Source organism: Microcaecilia unicolor, chromosome 7 (assembly GCF_901765095.1).
Source record: "Microcaecilia unicolor chromosome 7, aMicUni1.1, whole genome shotgun sequence".
Classification (NCBI taxonomy): Eukaryota; Metazoa; Chordata; class Amphibia; order Gymnophiona; family Siphonopidae; genus Microcaecilia; species Microcaecilia unicolor.
The window spans coordinates 199,755,852-199,774,441 of NC_044037.1; the positions used below are offsets into that span (position 1 = coordinate 199,755,852).

The 18,590-nt window shown below is 43.6% G+C and overlaps 1 protein-coding gene across 2 annotated transcripts in view; it reads left to right on the plus strand.

The window, feature by feature from the left end:
* HECW2 (HECT, C2 and WW domain containing E3 ubiquitin protein ligase 2) overlaps nt 1-18,590 on the plus strand; it is a 535,594-nt gene that overhangs the window by 153,675 nt on the left and 363,329 nt on the right. The window contains exons 1-2 of one of the 2 annotated variants that reach the window (XM_030209456.1): nt 5,617-5,704; nt 18,096-18,434. In XM_030209456.1, coding sequence (XP_030065316.1) covers nt 18,143-18,434 — 292 coding nt within the window. In that variant the 5' untranslated portion in view covers nt 5,617-5,704; nt 18,096-18,142. Of the gene's footprint in view, nt 1-5,616; nt 5,705-18,095; nt 18,435-18,590 lie in introns of those variants that run through there. The other variant, XM_030209455.1, reaches the window with a different exon arrangement.

An 18,590-nucleotide genomic window follows, 5' to 3' on the forward strand; every position in this document is an offset into this window, starting at 1 on the left:
GGTCATTGCAGCCTTTATTTGCCATCATTTATTGTGTTATTATGCAAAGAAATATATTTGCCTACACTGCCTTCTTATTATGCAGATGCATCCATTGTATATTCATTGTGGATATTCTAAACACTTGACTTGCTGGGATACTTTAAGACAGGTTTGGGGAATCACTGGGTTATCTGGTTTCAGCTGGCACTCCTCAAAGCAAGCACGTCTAAGGTTGGTCCTCGAGGGCAGATTTTCAGGATATTCCAAATGAATATCCATGAAAGAGAGTTGCATACAGTGGAGGTATTGGGTATGCAGATCTATCTAGTACAATCGGACTGATTCAAACCCACTGTGTACCAAATCTGTGAGGAGCAGTTTAAGAGAGCACCAGAGCTGACAAATAGTGAGTGAAAAAGTGTCTTACATTTTACATTTCAGAATTTTCTCATAAAAATAATGCCTGTGGTACTAGATAGAATTTCAGTTCAGCAAACTGTAGAATAAGAGTCGACAAACTGCTCTGCACTGTTTCATTACTTTCATGTTGAAGAGAGTGTAGCACAGCATAGTATGGGGGTGGGGAGAGAAGTGAGACCTGCATCTACATGCAGACTTTCACTCTCCTGCTCCCCTGACAGTGTACACACAAGTCCTTTGAACAGCATGTGTACCCTCACACCGATTGGTCATTAGATACAAACTGATGGATTCTATATATTGCGCCTAGCATTCTGTGCTGAAATCTAAGCACATTCCATAACAAGACATGTAATTTAATTGGCTTAACATGCCAATCAGTGTTTTTAACAGCACTGAACAAGCAATAATGAGCCCAAATTGGCAATAATTAGAATTTACATGCATAACTTGCTAAATGTATTCTATAATGAACTGCACCTAAATTCTAAAGCGTGCAGTTCAAAAAGGGCGTGGCCACAGACAGGAAATGGGTGTTTTGTGGGCGTTCCTAAATTTGCATGCATTGTTATAGAATATGGCCCACTCCGCGTAAATCTACATGCAGGGATTTACACCACGTTTCCGTTGTTGCAAATGGAGGCTCATAGTTTTAGGCGCTGGGATATCAACTAAGTGTATTCTATATACTGTGCCAAAATCTTATAGAATACACTGAGGTGGTAGGAGTGGGGAAGTAGCCTGGAGTGGAGGAGTAACCTAGTGGTTAGAGCACCAGTCTTGACATCCAAAGTTGATGAGTTCAAATCCCACTGCTGCTCTTTGTGATCTTGGGCAACTCACTTAACACACCATTGCCTCAGGTACAAAATTAGATTGTGAGCCCCCCAGGGACAGAGAAATACCCAGTGTACCTGAATATAACTCACCTTGAGTTACTTCTGAAAAAAGGAGTAAGCTAAATTCAAATAATAAAATTCCTTCTGCACATATTTTTAAGCGCCATATGTTGAATCTGGCCCAAAACACATGTACTGGCTGCAGTATGTGCATTTTCATACCAGGCCACCATCAGACTCATGTGTGCTTCACACACAAGCTGGAACAGTCAGGCTTATTTTTGAAAGAGAAGGACGCCCATCTTTTGACACAAATCGAAAGCCGATTTTTGGGCATCCCCAACTGCTTTCCATCGCGGGGATGACCGAAGTTCCCAGGGGCGTGTCGGAAGCGTAGTGAAGGCGGGACTTGGGCATCCTCGACCCATAATCAGAAAAAAAAGGGCGTCCCCGATGAGCACTTGGACGACTTTACTTGGTCCTTTTTTTGTTACGACCAAGCCATGAAAAGGTGCCTGAACTGACCAGATGACCACAGGAGGGAGTTGGGGATGACCTCCCCTTACTCACCCAATGGTCACTAACCCCCTCCCACCCTCAAAAAAATAGTTAAAAAATATTTTGTGCCAGCCTCTATGCCAGCATCAAATGTCATACTCAGGTCCATCGTAGCAGTATGCAGGTCCCTGGAGCAGTTTTAGTGGGTGCAGTGCACTTCAGGCAGGCGGGCCCAGGCCCGTTCCCCCCCCCCCCCCAACCTGTTACACTTGTGGTGGTAAATGTGAACCCTCCAAAACCCACCAGAAACCCACTGTACCCACATCTAGGTGCCCCCCCTACACCTGTAAGGGCTATGGTAGTGGTGTACAGTTGAGTTATTTGGTTTGGGGGGGGGTTGGGGGGCTCAGCACACAAGGTAAGGGAGCTATGTACCTGGGAGCAATTTCTGAAGTCCACTGCAGTGCTCCCTAGGGTACACGGTTGGTGTCTGTCCTGGCATGTGAGGGGACCAGTGCACTATGAATGCTGGCTCCTCCCATGACCAAAGGGCTTGCATTTGGTCATTTCTGAGATGGGCATCCTTAGTTTCCATTATCGCCGAAAATCAGAAACAACCAAGTCTAAGGACGACCATCTCTAGGGACGACCTAAATGTCAAGATTTGGGCGTCCCCAACCGTATTATCGAAACGAAAGATGGACGCCCATCTTGTTTTGATAATACGGGTTTCCCCGCCCCTTCGCCCGGAACGTCCTGCGAGGACGTCCTCAGGAAAACTTGGGTGCCCCTTTCGATTATATGTGTAAATTGACAAAAATCATCTTAACTGGATTTCTTAATTAATAACATTCCTAAGGGACAATTTTGGGTAGAATACAGGAACGATAATTGCTCACCATGGCCTCAAAGATGATGACAAATATGCTTTTCGAGTGTGACATACTCAGGGACTGACTCACAAATGTAGGAAATTATATATATAGAAAGAGATTTATGTATTTCAACTTAATTACATGCCTTATCAGAAACGCCCAAGGCAAGTTACAGACAGTAAATTATATTAATACAAATCGTTACTATAAATTTCCAACCTTTTCACCACCCACATGTTGGTCCAACCCAAAACCAATGACATAGTGATCCCCACCATACCAGCCCAATCAACCCCCCCCCCCCCAAAAAAAAAAAAAATTACCCCCTCCACTTATATAGCCATCACAACACTTTAAAACCACTGAAGAAATACTAATTAAACCCAGCACTAACCCAACAAAAACATAATCCCTATACTTCCTCAACTGGTTAAATCTTCACCTGTGAATATTTTCAATCCCCTGAAACATCCCTTAGGACACTCAGCAGCTTTGCTTCTTCTACAGCTGATTAAACAGCCAGGATTTGAATCCCTAATGAAAATTTGACAGATCTTCAAAGGATGAGAATTCCACAGCTGGGGCTTCAAAAGCCAAATGCTGTCTGTCCAGTACCTTGTAATCTAGTCTCCAGTTCAAGCCTTGGAGGCATATATAGGGTAAAAAGAAGTGAAAGATATAATTTCCCCAAATGACCAGGCCACCATGAAGATTAGTCACAACATTTTAAACTGAATATGACTCTTGATCTGCAACCAATGAAGAATTCAAGGATATCTTCTTTATCAAAAAGACATTCAATTTGTATTTTGAATGAACTGAAGCTGCTTCAGTTAATCCTTAGCTAATCCACTATAAAGGCCGCGCTAATAATCGTATCTTGTTAATGACAAAGGCATGAACTACCATAATAAAAGTTTCTGTTTCTGAAGGAAAAATCGAGTATGTCATAGCAAATGTTTAAGCTGTCAAAACAATCACAAACCACTGCAGATATCTGCTTGTTTGGATCCAAGTTATGGTCAAACTACGCAGATCAGTCTAAAACTACTAGCAGTGAATCCTGCCCCTCATCATGACTACAAAACATGACAACTAGAATATCATTTTCTGAAAGAGTCATCTTCTCAAAGCATGGCATAAAACTACAAAAAAAAGAGCCCAAAACAAAACAATAAATTCCCAGAAATGTTGAGGAATCTGTTTTCTACCATGAGGAATATTAACTGAACTTTGTAGGCCCTACTGGTTGCCATGTGTTCTAATAGCTAGTGGAAAGCAGAGCAATCAGAGCTGCTAAGTTATCTAGTTACACAAGGGAGATTTTATGCCAGTTCAACTACCCTATCCTGATGGATTATGGGACCTGCAGCAGGGATTTCAATGGCTAGAATCAGCGACTATAAATCCCACACTGCTTTGGAGTGTAAGTTCAAAACCAGGACCATCCAACAGGTCTCCTTTCTGGGACTGGTTAACTTAGTATTTCTGGGGTAATATATGTTGCCTGTTTCAGGCGCTGATGCGCAAAAGTCCCTGTAAAAAAAACCTGTAGCTTTTAGATTCCTGGTGATCATTTAATGAGTTTGAAATAGTGAGCGCATGTGTAGGACAGTCACTTGCTAAGTGTCGACGCTATGCCCATACCCAGAACAGCGTGTGCTATGGACGCACCTCCACAACGTTCCACTGCTGCACACAACTTTAATACATGAATATAAGCAATAAACCACCTGGGACGTGAGCATTTCTTTTTGTGGGGTTCCGTGACAACTTTCACACCCCGGGGGCTTTATCGTATATATGCACATGTATGAAAGCCGTGTGCAGCTTTGTTTCAAAACCGCGGGTGCCATGGGCATGCCTCCACAATGTGCTTTTTGATTCCAAGGCAACATCTTCACAGTGCTGTTACGTGCGGGACATACACACGTGCAAATAATATGAGAGCAAACTGCTCTGCTGAGAAGCTACGGTCATGCTTCGACAGCTCCTGTCCTTCCATAAAAATTTTCTTGTTAAAGGGAGGTGCTCCTTTCTGTGTATTGCTCAGAAACGGCTATGCATTGCTCGGGATGCTCATTTAATATTAATCAGCTTGCTGGAATATATTTGCATACAATTCTTGTTGATTGCTACCGCGAACAGCAAAAAACCATGTAGGACCTCTTTTGTACATTACTCACTGAGGGCCCCCTTTACTAAGCAGCTTACGGTAAGCCCAATGCAGGCTTACCGCTCGCTAAACAGGAAGTACCGCTGGGCTACTGCAGCAGCCCAGCAGTACTTCCCACCTCTAGTGTGCCTATTTTTGTAGCACTGGAGTGTACCTGGCCGTGATCAGCGCGGGAAGTTCTCCCCCCCCCCAATGGTCACGCGGGAAGTACTTTACTTGCCATAGGGCCATTTCTTGCAGGAAAGAGATACTTCCCTTTTGCCTGCTGCAGTAAAAGGGGGCTTCAGCGAATGTGAAAAACATGTGCCAACACCATCACAGGCTCCCTTTTGCAACTGCTTGGTAAAAGGGCCCCTGAATAAGTGCACCTAGCACTATAAACTTTGTGCATCAGGGCCTCAATGGGATCCTTAGTTCAGAGCTTCCCAAACTGTGGGTCCTCACCCCAAATGGGTTTGAGAAACTTGCATTTGGGGGTCACAGCCTGTGCAGGTGTTCCATAGGACATCCTCATCCTGAGCTGCCTGGTTGGTGATACTGTAAAATCCATCCTTTGAAATCTGTTGGCAGTGACATCTAATGGTCAGATCTATTCTCACACTGTGTTCTATGTTTTTCTTTCTTACACACACACACACACACACACACACACATTTGAAAGAATTCCATGAAGCATGCTATGCATGCTTTCCTCACTTGTTTTGCGTGCAATGATCCGATCTGGCAGCAGCTGGTGAGTCTGTGCAGCTGCTCACTAGGCGGAGCTGTCAGGAACAGACTGCAGGAAAAGTTGCAGTTTGGGGGAAGTGCAGGCGACGTGGAAGAGCTAAGGATGTCATCCGAAATGTTGCTGGGCTCACTCTGGCAGAACCTGTCATCTGTGCAAGATCTGCATGCCCAGAAACCTAAGTGAGGTTAGTAGTAGGCGGTCTAACGGAGATTTTCGTCTAGCTGCTTGTCAGTCTCTCTTTTTTCCTGTTGTTCAGCTGCTGTAAATATTTTCGTGTATTGAATTGTTCCAGTCTCCCATTGGGCATGGCAGCAGGGCACTAAGGCATCCTGAATGGGAGAGAGCGTGTGGGTCTGGGGCCAGGTCGACGGTGGATTGTGCAGTCTTGATTTTGCGAGGAAGGAAGGGTTTTCTGCTGCGGGTAGAAATGCGAGCGTGGAGCTGCTGCGCTGAGCCCTTTTGTTTACAGATACAGATCTCATGCGCGGTTTGACAGCTCTTACGCTTTCCAAGCTTTTCTTGTCGCTGGCTGCCTTTTTCTGATGGACCCCATACGTGGTTCCTGCAGTGAATCTAAATCTCCTCCTTTACGATCATGTAATAGTGTTCTGCATTAAAACCCAGCTAATTTTCGAGAGGAAAGCACATCGTTCAACGGAGACGATAAGACCGACTGGTTTTTAAAGATATCTTTGCCTGAACCACGTTAAAGCTTTGTAAGATTCTTTACCCGCTTTTGTTAGTAGTTTTACGTTTTGTAGCTAGATCATTTTGTTATAGCCTTTAAAACAAGCATCGTGGTGAACGAAATAGGAGGAAACTGCTTTTAACAGAAAAATATTAAGAATCTTGCATTAGGAGTTTGTTTTAAGTGTCTCTTGTTTGCTTGAAGTTTGCGGTATTTGCATTGGGGGCTGCATCACCTCTTTCTTCTTGTGCCCTGCGGGGTTGAGCTGCCGGGAGAGATGCTCTTAGGTGTTAAGATAGTCTCGTTTCTTTCTGAGCTTGTGATGAAGACAGGATGCAGTTTTTTTATCTTTTTTTTTAATCTCATATTTTATAATTACTGTGAAGTAAATATTGGGTGGGTGGGGGGGGGGGGGGGAAGTTTGGTGCTAAGGTGTGCGCCTCTTTGATTGTGCAGAATTTTTCTGAAAGAAATATTCCAGTAGAGAAGTAAGTGCAAAAACAGATTTTGTACGTTAAACTGTTCAGGGGCCCTTTTACTAAAGAGCATTAAGCCCTTAGGACTAGATTCTATACATCATGCCTAAAAAAATCAGTGCCAAAACAAAATATGCCTAGGCATATTCTATAAAATACGCTTAAATTTAGTTTAATAGTAGAAACCTAAATTTCCACGCGGTTTATAGAACATGTTTACTGCCCGTCCACATGACTAAATTTAGTCATGGGCAGTTAGGTCAAGTAAAACTTGGTGTAAATGACGACACCCAAATTAGACATGGACCGCGTGTATTCTATAATTACACGCATAGATTTTAGAAGTGCCCACGACCTGCCCATTCCACACCCATGGCCAGGCCCCCTTTTTGACTATGTGACTTAGAATTTACACGCATCACGTTATAGAACACGCTTAGACAGTTCTGCATGTAAATTCTAATTAATGCCAATTAGTGTCAATAATTAAGTGGCAATTATTGGTGCTGATTGGCTTAACTAATTAAGTTGTATGCGCAAATTCAAAATACAACTGGATTTGCACACGCAACTTAAGTCACACTGTATAGAATCCGGGAGTTAATATGTGGTTAGCGTATGTAAAAACAGGCTACCTCAGGAATGTGTTAAAGCGTTTTGTGGTATTTTGCCTGTTTGCATGCGCTAACCCGTGCATTACTGATTTTTAAAAAATATTCTTTCAGAGAGGGGCATGTCCTGGGCTGAGAGTGGACGTTCCTGTATTATCCAACTAGTGTTTTATGATTAGCACCTGCTAACTGGAAAATGCAGAGTTAATGCAGGAGCACTTTGCGCATCCTAAATAGGGGATGGTAAGTGCTCCTGCATTGAGGGCCCCTTAATTTGGACACTGCTATTAGCATTTAAACAATTAAGCACTGCACAAGACTGATCAGACTTATCTTTGAGCAGTTATTATAGGTAACCATATCCCCAATTGCTGAAAGGATCAAATAATACTACCTCCCCAACACAAAGAGAAACTACCTGTCTTCTTCCCTGATGCTTTTTAGGTCAGTGCTTTGCTCTTTGAGCTTTATTTATTTGTTGATCACAATTTAAAATCAAGGTGGTTTACAGTTGAGCTATATGGTCCAGAAGAGAACTAGAGGTGAGGGGCACGCAAAGAGAAATCCATGAATCTCAAATAACATTTATTGTTGTTTTCTCCCAGGGTTCTGGGAGTGTGGGGCCTGGGATGAATCAGCTGGTATTGGTATAGAACCACCCCTCAAGACTCATAATTGATGTCCCCCCTCCATTTTTCTCTGCACTGTACCACTTCTACCTCAATGCTACAACTCCCCCCATCCTTCTCACTCCCTATGGGTCTTTCACTTGAACTTTATTCTATGACTAGTATAAAAGGCCCGTTTCGGTAGGCAATGAAGCGGGCGCTAACAAGGTAATCCCCCCCCCTGCAGCGTCCTTCCTGTCTCCCCTGCCCCCTGCAGCCACCCATCTGGTCTCAGGACCCCCTTCCCACCAACCCTCCTCTGCCCCTGCAGCCACGCATGTGCAGCGGCCCTCCTCTCTCCCCTGCCCCCCCTGCAGCCACCCATGTCCAGCAACCCTCCTCTCCCCCTGCAGCTACCCATGTCCAGCGACCCTCCTCTCCCCTGCCCCCCTGCAGCCACCCATGTCCAACGACCCTCCTCTCCCCCTGCCCCCCTGCAGCGTCCCTTCTGTCTCCCCTGCCCTCCCCTGCAGCCACCCATCTGGTCTCAGGACCCCCTCCCCACCTCCCTCTTCCCTGCCCCCCCTGCAGCCATCCATGTCCAGTGACCCTCCTCTCCCCCTGCAGCCACCCATGTCCAGCGACCCTCCCCTCCCCCCTCAGCGCATCACCCAAACCCCTACCCCCCCCAGCGCATCACCCAAGCCCCTACCCCCCCCTCGGGCACATCAACCCCCTCGCCACCCGCAGCCGCCAATACTAACGCTGTCCGGCCGCTGCTGCGTCTCCTGTTGAACAGCAGCGGCTGGTACAAAAAGAAAAAAGCCAAAAAAAGAATTTAAACCTGAAACACGGCTCTGTAGACAGCCATCTGGCATTGGCTGTCATCTCTGCATTTGCTCCTCCTCTCCCCTCTGATGTCGCTGCACTCCTCCGGGGTCTTCCTGCAGGGGCAGTGACGTGGAGGGGAGAGGAGGGATGAACTTACATCCCAAAGCCAGTGGCGTAGGAAGGGTAGGGCAGTCCGCCCCGGGTGCACGCTGCTGGAGGGTGCAGAGAGCAGCCGCGCGCCTGTCAGCTCTGCTGGGTCCCTGCTCCCTCTGGCCAGGAACAGGTTACTTCCTGTTCCGGGGCAGAGGGAGCAGGGAGCCGGTGGAGCCGACAGGCGCGCGTCTGCTCTCTACACACTACAGCAGCCAATAATGCAACGGGGGGGGGGGGGGGTCGTGCTGCACCTTGGGGGGACGGACCCCGCTGCACCTGGGGGGGGGGGGTGCGCAGCAGCGATCCGCCCCGGGTGGCAGCCGACCTAGGATCGCCACTGCCCAAAGCAGTGTAGTATTTGTAGTCCCTGAATCTACCCATTGAATCCAGTGCTGAAGGTCTCATAATGCATCTGGGTAGGGATTGATAGAAATCTATGACTAGCCTTTAATCTCTGCAGTCCCCATGCTCAGGGAACGAATTGCTTTTGTTGATGTGAATTGATTTTAGCAGGGAATCTGGACCCAGTCCTTGGGATACACCTATCCAATCAGTTTTTCAGGATATCCACAATGAATATGCATGAGATAAATTTGCATGCACTACCTCCATTCTGTGCAGAATTCTGTCATGCATATTCATTGTGGATATCCTGAAAATGACTAGGGTGTGTCCTGAAACTGGGTTGAGACCCCCCTCCCAACAGATTAGAAGGGAGACCTAAGGCTTCCCCACAGTGCTTCCGAAACATTTTGGAAGGGGGACTGAGAGAAAAGGGGGGGGGGGCAGGAATATATGTTATTTATTTATTTAAAATATGTCTAACCTGTTAATCACTAGTGGTGGCAGAGTGGAAAGGGGCAGTTGGACTTGGGGGACCCAGCTCTGCCAGTATCCCTGCTGGCACCAGGGAGGCACAGAGGCAACATATCAAGATGCCTTTGGAAGGTCTTTGGCTGGTGGAATCTCAGATGACTGGTGCTATTTCTGTATTCTTCTGCCATTATAATTCCTGGATGTGGAAAATCCTGGTCACCCGGGCAACTAGAATGTCATTGATTGTTTATTATGAGTGCTTTTATTTCTTCTCCTTTGTACCTTGCCTTGGGCACTTTTGTGGGAGAGTAATTAAATATTTTTAAATAAATAAAATTAGCTGTTCATTAGCCTGCATAGAGCCAGACAAGAATAAGTTAGCCCCTGCTGCTGGCTTCACACAGAGCAGGGAGAGCTTCTGAGCCCAGGGAGATTAGGAGATGAGCAGGCAGTAGCTTCAAAAACTATTGTAGTAATGGGAAGCAGGAGGGGAAAAAAAAGGAGCATAAAGAAAGAACCCAGACAAACACATCCTCTCCAAAACATGAGCCAAAAACAAAAAAAGCAAAATGAAACTCACAAATATTTAATTCTAAGCCAAAATAATTTCCCTGGCTCATAACAATTTTGGCTAGGGCTGATATAATATGAATCTGAAATGTCATTCACTGTGGTAATAGAAAGTTTTACTTTTCTGTGATATCTTTGAGAATATATATGCAGTTACAGTGTGAAAAATGTTCTCACTGCTAAAACGTCCAGAGCTGGAAGAACTATGACCATCTCTGGGAAAGCATGACTAAAGTCACCAGAAACAAAACATGAGGTTTTCATGAATTGTAGTAGAACAAATAATTTGTAATACAGCGGTCCAAACCCCATCCCGTTATCTGAAAAAATAAAAAAAAGTTACAGAAGTTCAAAGATGTCACTGCTAGTAATATTGGAGAAATTGAGCATGTTAGTTCAGAAGGGATCCGTGACTTTAGTCATGTTTTTCCAGAGATGGTCACATTTAGAAAAGCCTAGATTCTAGCAGGAAATTGCTAGGAGGCAGACATGGATGGTGAACAATGGTCCTTGAGTACTTTTGGCAAGGTAGGTTTTCAGGGTGATCAAATTAGGCAAATAAATCTAGATCTTAACCATGTTTTTGTGGTACCAGAGTTTAGTCTTTTTCATCTGTGAACCAGGGAGACACAAATGTAGAAACAGAGAAAATGAAGGCAGATAAAGACCATCCCCCTAATTCTTTATATTGTGCTCAAAATTGCATGCATAAATTTGGGCACACGCCTCAATTATGCACACAGTTAAATTGCTTAATGAGCTAATTAGCATCCATAATTGGGTGCTAAATATTGATTATTGGCTATAATTGGAATTTACGCAAGCATCTTTATAGTCGCTATTCTATAAAGATGTACGCATAAATTGCTCTGTGTGGATCTGGAAGGGGGTGTGTCCACGGGAGGGGCATGGGTAGTTCAGGGGCGTTTCTAGGATTTATGTGTAGTGTGTTAGAATTCAGGGTATCCCGGGGATTTACTCCATGGTTCGGTTGGTGTAAATCCTCATGCCCATAATTCCAGAGCTTCCTTTCAACTGAAGGAGACACCTTCTGTGTATTTATGCTATGTAGGTATTTTAAATGTCTCTATTATATCTCCCCTCTCCTGCCTTTCTTTCAAAGTATACATATTGAGATCTTTAAGTCTGTGCCCATACACTTTATGAGGAAGACCACTTACCATTTTAGTGGCCACCTTCTAGACCGACTCCATCTGGTTATATCTTTTTGAAGGTGCAGTCTCCAGAATTGTAAACAATATTCTAAATGAGGTCTCACCAGAGTCTTATACAGGGACATCATCACCTCCTTTTTCCTACTGGCCATTCCTCTCCCTATGCACCCAAGTATCCTTCTAGCTTTTGCCATCAACGTTTCTACCTGTTTGACCACCTTAAGATCATCACATACGATCACACCTAAATCCTGCTCCCCTTTCATACACAAGAGTTCTTCACCCTCTGTTTTTTTCGCCCAAATGCATGACCCTGCATTTTGTAGCATTAAATCTTAGCTGCCAAATTCTGGACCATTTTCAAGCTTCGCTAGGTCCTTTCTCATGTTATCCATACCATCAGGGGTGTCTATCTGCCCTATTACAGATTTTGACATCATCTGCAAAGAATCAAGCCTTTTAGCAATTTCACTTTCAAAAATGTTAAAAAGAACCAGTCCAAGATCCAAACCTCGCAGCACACCACTGGTAACATCTCTTTCTTCAGAGTGAGCTCCATTTACCACTACCCCCTGTCACCTTCCACTCAACCAGTTCCTAACCCAGTCAGTCATTTTAGGGCCCATACTGAGGGCACTCAGTTTATTTATTGGTCGTCTATGCAGAACCATGTCAAAGACATTGCTAAAATCGAAATACTCCACCTCTAGCATTCTCCCTACTAAAACTAAACATCTCCTACATTTCCCCTCCTTTTCCCATGTTTTTCCTTTCCCTTCCATTTTCCCCCATATCCCACACCATTCTCCTCCCCCCCCCATCCAGCTCACTCCCTCCCATCTTACCTCCTTGTTCTTACAGAAACCAAAGACCAGTAGCACAGGAACAGTTCAAGAGTGTGCACTGCTGGTCTGGGTCCTGCCAAGTCTAATTTTGCCTTATGTATACTTTCTGTTTAGAAAGGATGTACTGGGGAGGAGGAGGAGAAGCAGCCCTGGGGATTCTCATTTTGTTGTCCACAGTGCCAGCTTTCTGAGTCTATGCAGCCAGCTGCCTGGTGAGGCAGGAGCTAGTCACAGCTGCAGACCATCTCCTTCCCTCACTGACCCAAAGTGGTTTGAAGAATGATGGTACTGAATACTGGACCAATCCACTTTAGGCTGAGGTTGCCATCATGGAAATCTTGGGCACTTGTGCAGCTGTGCATCTGAAAAGTTCCCACCCCTTTGTGTTACAGACATTTTAGATAACCTTGTGAGCACAGCACTCCATTTAATTTACTAGCAAGTAACAGTAAACCTGGTTACACAGCAGCTCAGAACCTGAGAATTTTGCTCTGTGTGTGTGTATGCAGGGGCAGCTGTGTTAAAGGGGCCTCTCTCTTCAAAAGCAAGGCAATGGTTAAGCAGCTGACTACTATGCATTTATTTCACTATTTTAATGCATAGAAGTATTCAGATGGTGATATAGATTTTGGGATGCAAGGGGGAGGTGGTGATATAGATTTTGTGGTGCAAGGGGGATAATACACATCAAGTTTCTCTTACATATGCACACAGCTCTGGAATTCTCTACCAAAACGCCTGAAATCTATGAATAATCATCTAGAATTTCGAAAAAAACCCTAAAAACTCACCTGTTCAAGAAGGCATACCCCACAGTATCTGACATAAACACTGAATAATGAAATATGGCATTTTAATCAGGAAACAGACAGTTTTCAACCCCGACCCATGATCACACCCTAACATTTTGTCTGAATCACCCCAACCTATTTACTGATACTTCTTTAGTGTATTTGTTCACACCGGAGTCTGTAACCACCTCTCCGGAACTATGTAAGCCACTTTGAGCCTACTAATAAGTGGGAAAAGGTGGGATACAAATGTAATAAATAAATAATACATAGTTCAAATTTATTTGAATCAGAGTTGGTAGTATATACAATAATAATATATAATATAGTAGATGATGACATCCAGTATGCCCAACAAGACGACCAGAGTTGTAAGTGCATCCCTCTGTGCCCTGTTCAGATTTTGAAGACATTTAAAGTTTTGCTTTGAGTCTTTGGTTGGTCCCCGGCAGTGGCATTGTTGCACATATGCTGCCTGTGGTCTGCTGCTCCAAAGCTTTCCCTCTGGCCCGTCCTACGTCCTCTTAACATCACTTTCTATTTCTGCATGGGTGGGACAAGTCAGAGGGAAAGCTTGGGAGCAGACCACCGACAACGTATGTGCAACACTGCAAGGGATGAATAGAAGACCATCTTTAAGGTAGACCGAAGTAGAGGGGAAAATGATGTTGAATCGATGATGGGGGAAAAATGCTGAATCATGCCGAGGACAGAAGTTGGGAGTGGAAGAGATGTTTGGAGGATACAGGAGACACTGCAACCTGATTAATTGTTTAAAATTGCAATTAATAATTAATGCATTAATCGCAAAGTTAACTGCAATCAACTTGCAGCCCAAATTTTAATGCTTGCTAAAAATATGTTTACTAAAATGAATGTGTGAAACAAACCAAAATCAAATAAGAGTCCAAACAAACCAAAAAACTGTGCACATCCTTATTACTTATATTCCAGTCCCTCATTACTCCAGGGCTGTGGCAAGTCTTTATGAATTTACCATTATCTGTAGAATTTGTCTCTCCTTAATACCCATTTTCCCCCCTCTCTCTCTCCGTTGGTGCTACTGATGTCTACTGCTGCTGCTACTTTTTGTGACCAGCCCAGTGATATCTGTGATTAATAGTCTTCTCAGCCCTTGCTGCTGAGCCCAATGAAGCAGCTGCTGCCTGGATCACAGCAAACCAGAGCCTTGCAGCAGGAGGGCATTTGGCCACAGCAGCAAGAGTCTCTGGTGAAAGGATAAGGACTGGACAGGGATACAATCTGTAAACCTACAGACAGATGATGGCAGGCTGTAAGGCTAATTCAGAGACTAAAGAAAGAAGGGAGGGAGAAAGGGAGAAGGACTAAAATTGGGGGAGGAGGGGACGAACAGCTATGAAGAGAGGGCAGAGATGTTGGAAAGGCAAAGGCTAGCGGAAAGAATGTAGGGATAAACGGAAGGATGAAAAGTTAGTAGAAAGGAGGGAGATGAGGCTATAGGGAGGAAGACTTCAGGAAATATTGGGGAGGGGGGCGTGGAGATGAAGAGACTGAGAAGAAGAGAGGGAAAGATATGGCCTGGAAAAGCAGAGGCAGGTTGGGGACAGAGAGGGAGCATAGCATCAGACGAGACAAAGGAGCAGATGCAAGAAGAAATGTGGAAAACAATACAAAACAGAATGAGAAGTAAAACAAGATTATAGACAAAAATGAATGAAAGAATGATAAGAAATTGAAATCAGAATTTAAGCTATTTCAGACCTTGACATATCTTCTTACATTTTCCAGCTATGAAAGGTATTAAATTAAAAGAAGTGTTTTCATCAACCATCTTCTATTAGGCCTTTGATCTGGAATTCATTACCACAAGACATCAGATCTGTAACTAATTATATTAGGTTTTATATAAAATCAAAAACATTTCTTTTACAAAATTTCTTACAAATGTAACGCTTCTCTCATCCTAGCTGCTTTCACCTAAGGAAAAAATTATTTTATGTAGAAACTTTTATAAAATTAGTTTTCATTTTAGAAACTTGTGATATCCTAGAAATGTCTAGTCTCTTGTAATCCGCATTGCAGCATTTTATGGGTACTGCAGAATAGAAATGCTAGTATTGTGTTGTAGTCTTTGAATCTAGAAGCCAGGAGTTGAGATCTTTCTTGTTGCTCCCTCCTTCCCATCATTGTCTCCACTGACATTTGAGGGGAGGGGTTGAGGCATCCTCTCTGAGATCTGCCTCAGCTCATTAGGGCCCGATTTACTAAGGCTGCTTTCATTTTTCTCTGCCTGAATGAAAAAGAATCTAATAAATAAGACCCCATGGCGCTCATTTTCAAAAGAGAAAAACGTCTCAAAAGCAGCATGAAGTGGCAGATGGATGTTTTTCATGGGAAAATGTTAACATCATGATTTTCTAAACTCAGATTTGAGGCGGTTTTCTCCGCTGTTTGTCTAAATTGCAAGGAGTCGTGTTTTGGGTGGGAGTTGGGCGGGTCCAGAATTTGAACATTTTTCAGGGATAATGGAACAAGATAAAAACGTCTAGAGCAAAAATTGGGATGTTTTTATCTGGATCTGTTTCAATTATGACTAAGTCATAAAAAGGTGCCCTACATGACCAACTGACTACTGTTGGGATTAAGGCACGATCCCCATTAATCCCCCAGTGGTCACTGCCAATGATGTGACCTTGACAGTACATACCAGGTTCTGTGACAGCTTCAGATATTATGGCTGTTTCTATTAGAGCAGCAAGCTGGGTCTCAGGAGTAGGCTAGTGGTCAGTGCAGTGGACTGTAGAGAAATGGATCCAGGTCCATATCCCACTGTAACTAGTACACTTGTGGAGGAAATTGTGAGCCTACCAAAACCCACAAAATGCCAACTATATCTATAGGTAGGAGACACCTGCAGACCTGAGGGCTTTTATAGTGGTGTACAGTTAGGTACAGTAGGTTTTTAGGGGTTCCTGGAGGGATCACAATACACAATAAGGGTGTTAAGGTGGGGTTTGTACCTGGGTCCCTTTATGTGACATCCACTGCACTGACCATTAGGCTGCCTCTGCTGGGATGTTTATGTGGCCAGTTTACTAGGAATGGTGTCACACAGCGTTGCCTTTGGCTTGTTTTTGTGGGCTTTTCTCTAGGACTCTTTTTTTTTAACAGTACCTAAAGAAACACGTACTGTGCACAAAAATAGCAAATTTTAAAACAAAAAAATAGATGTTTTTCCAGTTCAAAAATTGCTATGTTCAGGATGAGAATTTTAGATGTTTTCGCAAAACATCTACAATTGAACTTGGACGTCATATGGCAGCATTGCAAACTGCTGGCAGAAACCAACAGCCCACTCTCCCAAAATACTATCAGCAGTATACAAATGCAACTCTGATAACTGTCTCTGAGGTATTTGCCTCTTAGCTTCACCTGTTGCCATGACCAGCCCCCCCCCCCCCCCAATAAGCCTCCCTTTCTCTCTCTCATATCCCTGCTCATCCCAATCTGTCCTCACCGAGTCTGACTCTGTCTCGTGTCCCCCAACTGTGCCCTCATCTACTTGGTCTCTTTCTTCCAAACCCCAGTTCCAGTGGCAGCAGTCTCAACCCCTCCCCCCATCTCATCAATTACTCCCATAGGTAACTAGCCAGCTGATGTACCTTCCAGGCTGTAGCTATTTACCTCACCTTGCTGTGCACTATTATCAATGCTGTCATTTCATAAATGGACTTTCCAGCCATCTGGGCTATGTGTCTAGGCTCTCAGTAAGTTTACGTTATGTGGTCTATAGGCTTATATTGCTTATCAGGCTGTCTTGAGTCTCATGAGTTTTGACACTGTGAGATTAGTAGGTTGTTCCTGCACCATGTGGCATAAACGTATTGAGAGCCAAACTGCACAGTGCAGACTGCAGGAGAGCCTTTTTCTGTGGTGAAGGTGGTCAAGACTAGGAGGATGGGATTTGATATACCACCTTTCTGTGGTTACATTCAAAGCAGTTTACATATTATATACAAATATTTATTTTGTACCTGAGGCAATGGAGGCTTAAGTAACTTGCCCAGAGTCACAAGGAGTTGCATTAACCATTAGGCCACTCTGAAACAATTTAGGGGGACCTGAAATCTCAAGCACCTGAGCAAGTTATGATAGCCTGGCACCTGGGCTTTGTTATGCCCTGAACTTTAATTTTCAGGAAGCAACTGAAAGCTTTTTTTTTTAAGGCAAGTTTTTGAGTCTTGGCTTGACTTTTGTTTTTATTGTTTTATTGAAAGTTTTTGTATAGTTGATTGTTATGTGTTTTTTGTTTTCTGTCTAGCACTCTTTTTGTATATGATGGAATGTAAAGTAATGAATGGAAATTATCCCCCCATGTAAGAAAGATCGTGCAACTTTCTTTTTGTTAAAAAGTATATATTTGAATTATTTAACCTGTATGCACATTTATACTAGTATGGTATGGAAAGGAAAATGGGGTGGATTTGGCATGCTGCTTTTCTGTGGTTGCAATCAAAGTGGTTTACATATTATATACAGGTACTTATTTTTTTGTATCAGGGGCAATGGAGGGTTTAATGACTTGCCCAGAATCACAAACAGATGAAATGTGACTTGAACCCCATTCCCCTTGGATCTCAGGTTGATGCAGTAACCGTTATGCTACTCCTTCACTCCTAAATTGAATTATTGCATTCATTCAAGACTTTTGCTGTAGAATTCTTAGGTGTCTTGCTTGTAGAAATAAATGACTTGTGTCCTTAAACCTGTTTGGTGCCAAGGTGCATCATGTAATCTCAAACACAATGACCTAATAACCTGTGAGCAGCTAAGTAACTGCAAAACCAGTTAATACTGAATTGTGTTGACATAAGATTGTAGTATTGGATAGTCTAATGATCTGTGTACCATGTTTGATAGGCAAGCATAGTTTTAGGAATGTTGTGACCAAGTTTTAATCTCTTAGAACTGGATTCCATTCCGTACAAAGGTAACTTACGTGCCTCATACTTTTCTTTGTCTTGAACAGACTTTCAAAGAAGAATCAGAGGGTAGGAAGAAGAGGAGGTGGAGAAAATGGCCACTTCAGCCCGGGAACACTTGCTCTTTGTGCGGAGACGCAACCCTCATCTTCGCTATACCTTGAGCCCAGAGAACCTCCAAAGCCTGGCGTCACAGAGTGCCATGTCTGAAAATGTGAGCATTCAGCGTGCTAACAGTGACACTGACCTGGTGACCTCTGACAGCCGCTCTAGCCTAACAGCAAGTATGTATGAATACACACTTGGACAGTCTCAGAACTTCATCATATACTGGGATATTAAGGAGGAAGTGGACCCCACAGACTGGATTGGACTTTATCATATAGGTAGGTCATTGTATAGACAAGGTGTGTTTTATTTATTTATTTATTTATTTATTTATTATTGTTTTCTTTCATTCATTTCTCAATCCATTTGTTCTTGTATTGATAGCAGAGTATTTTCCATCAGATAGCTTGGCTGTTTTGAATATTAAATGTTCC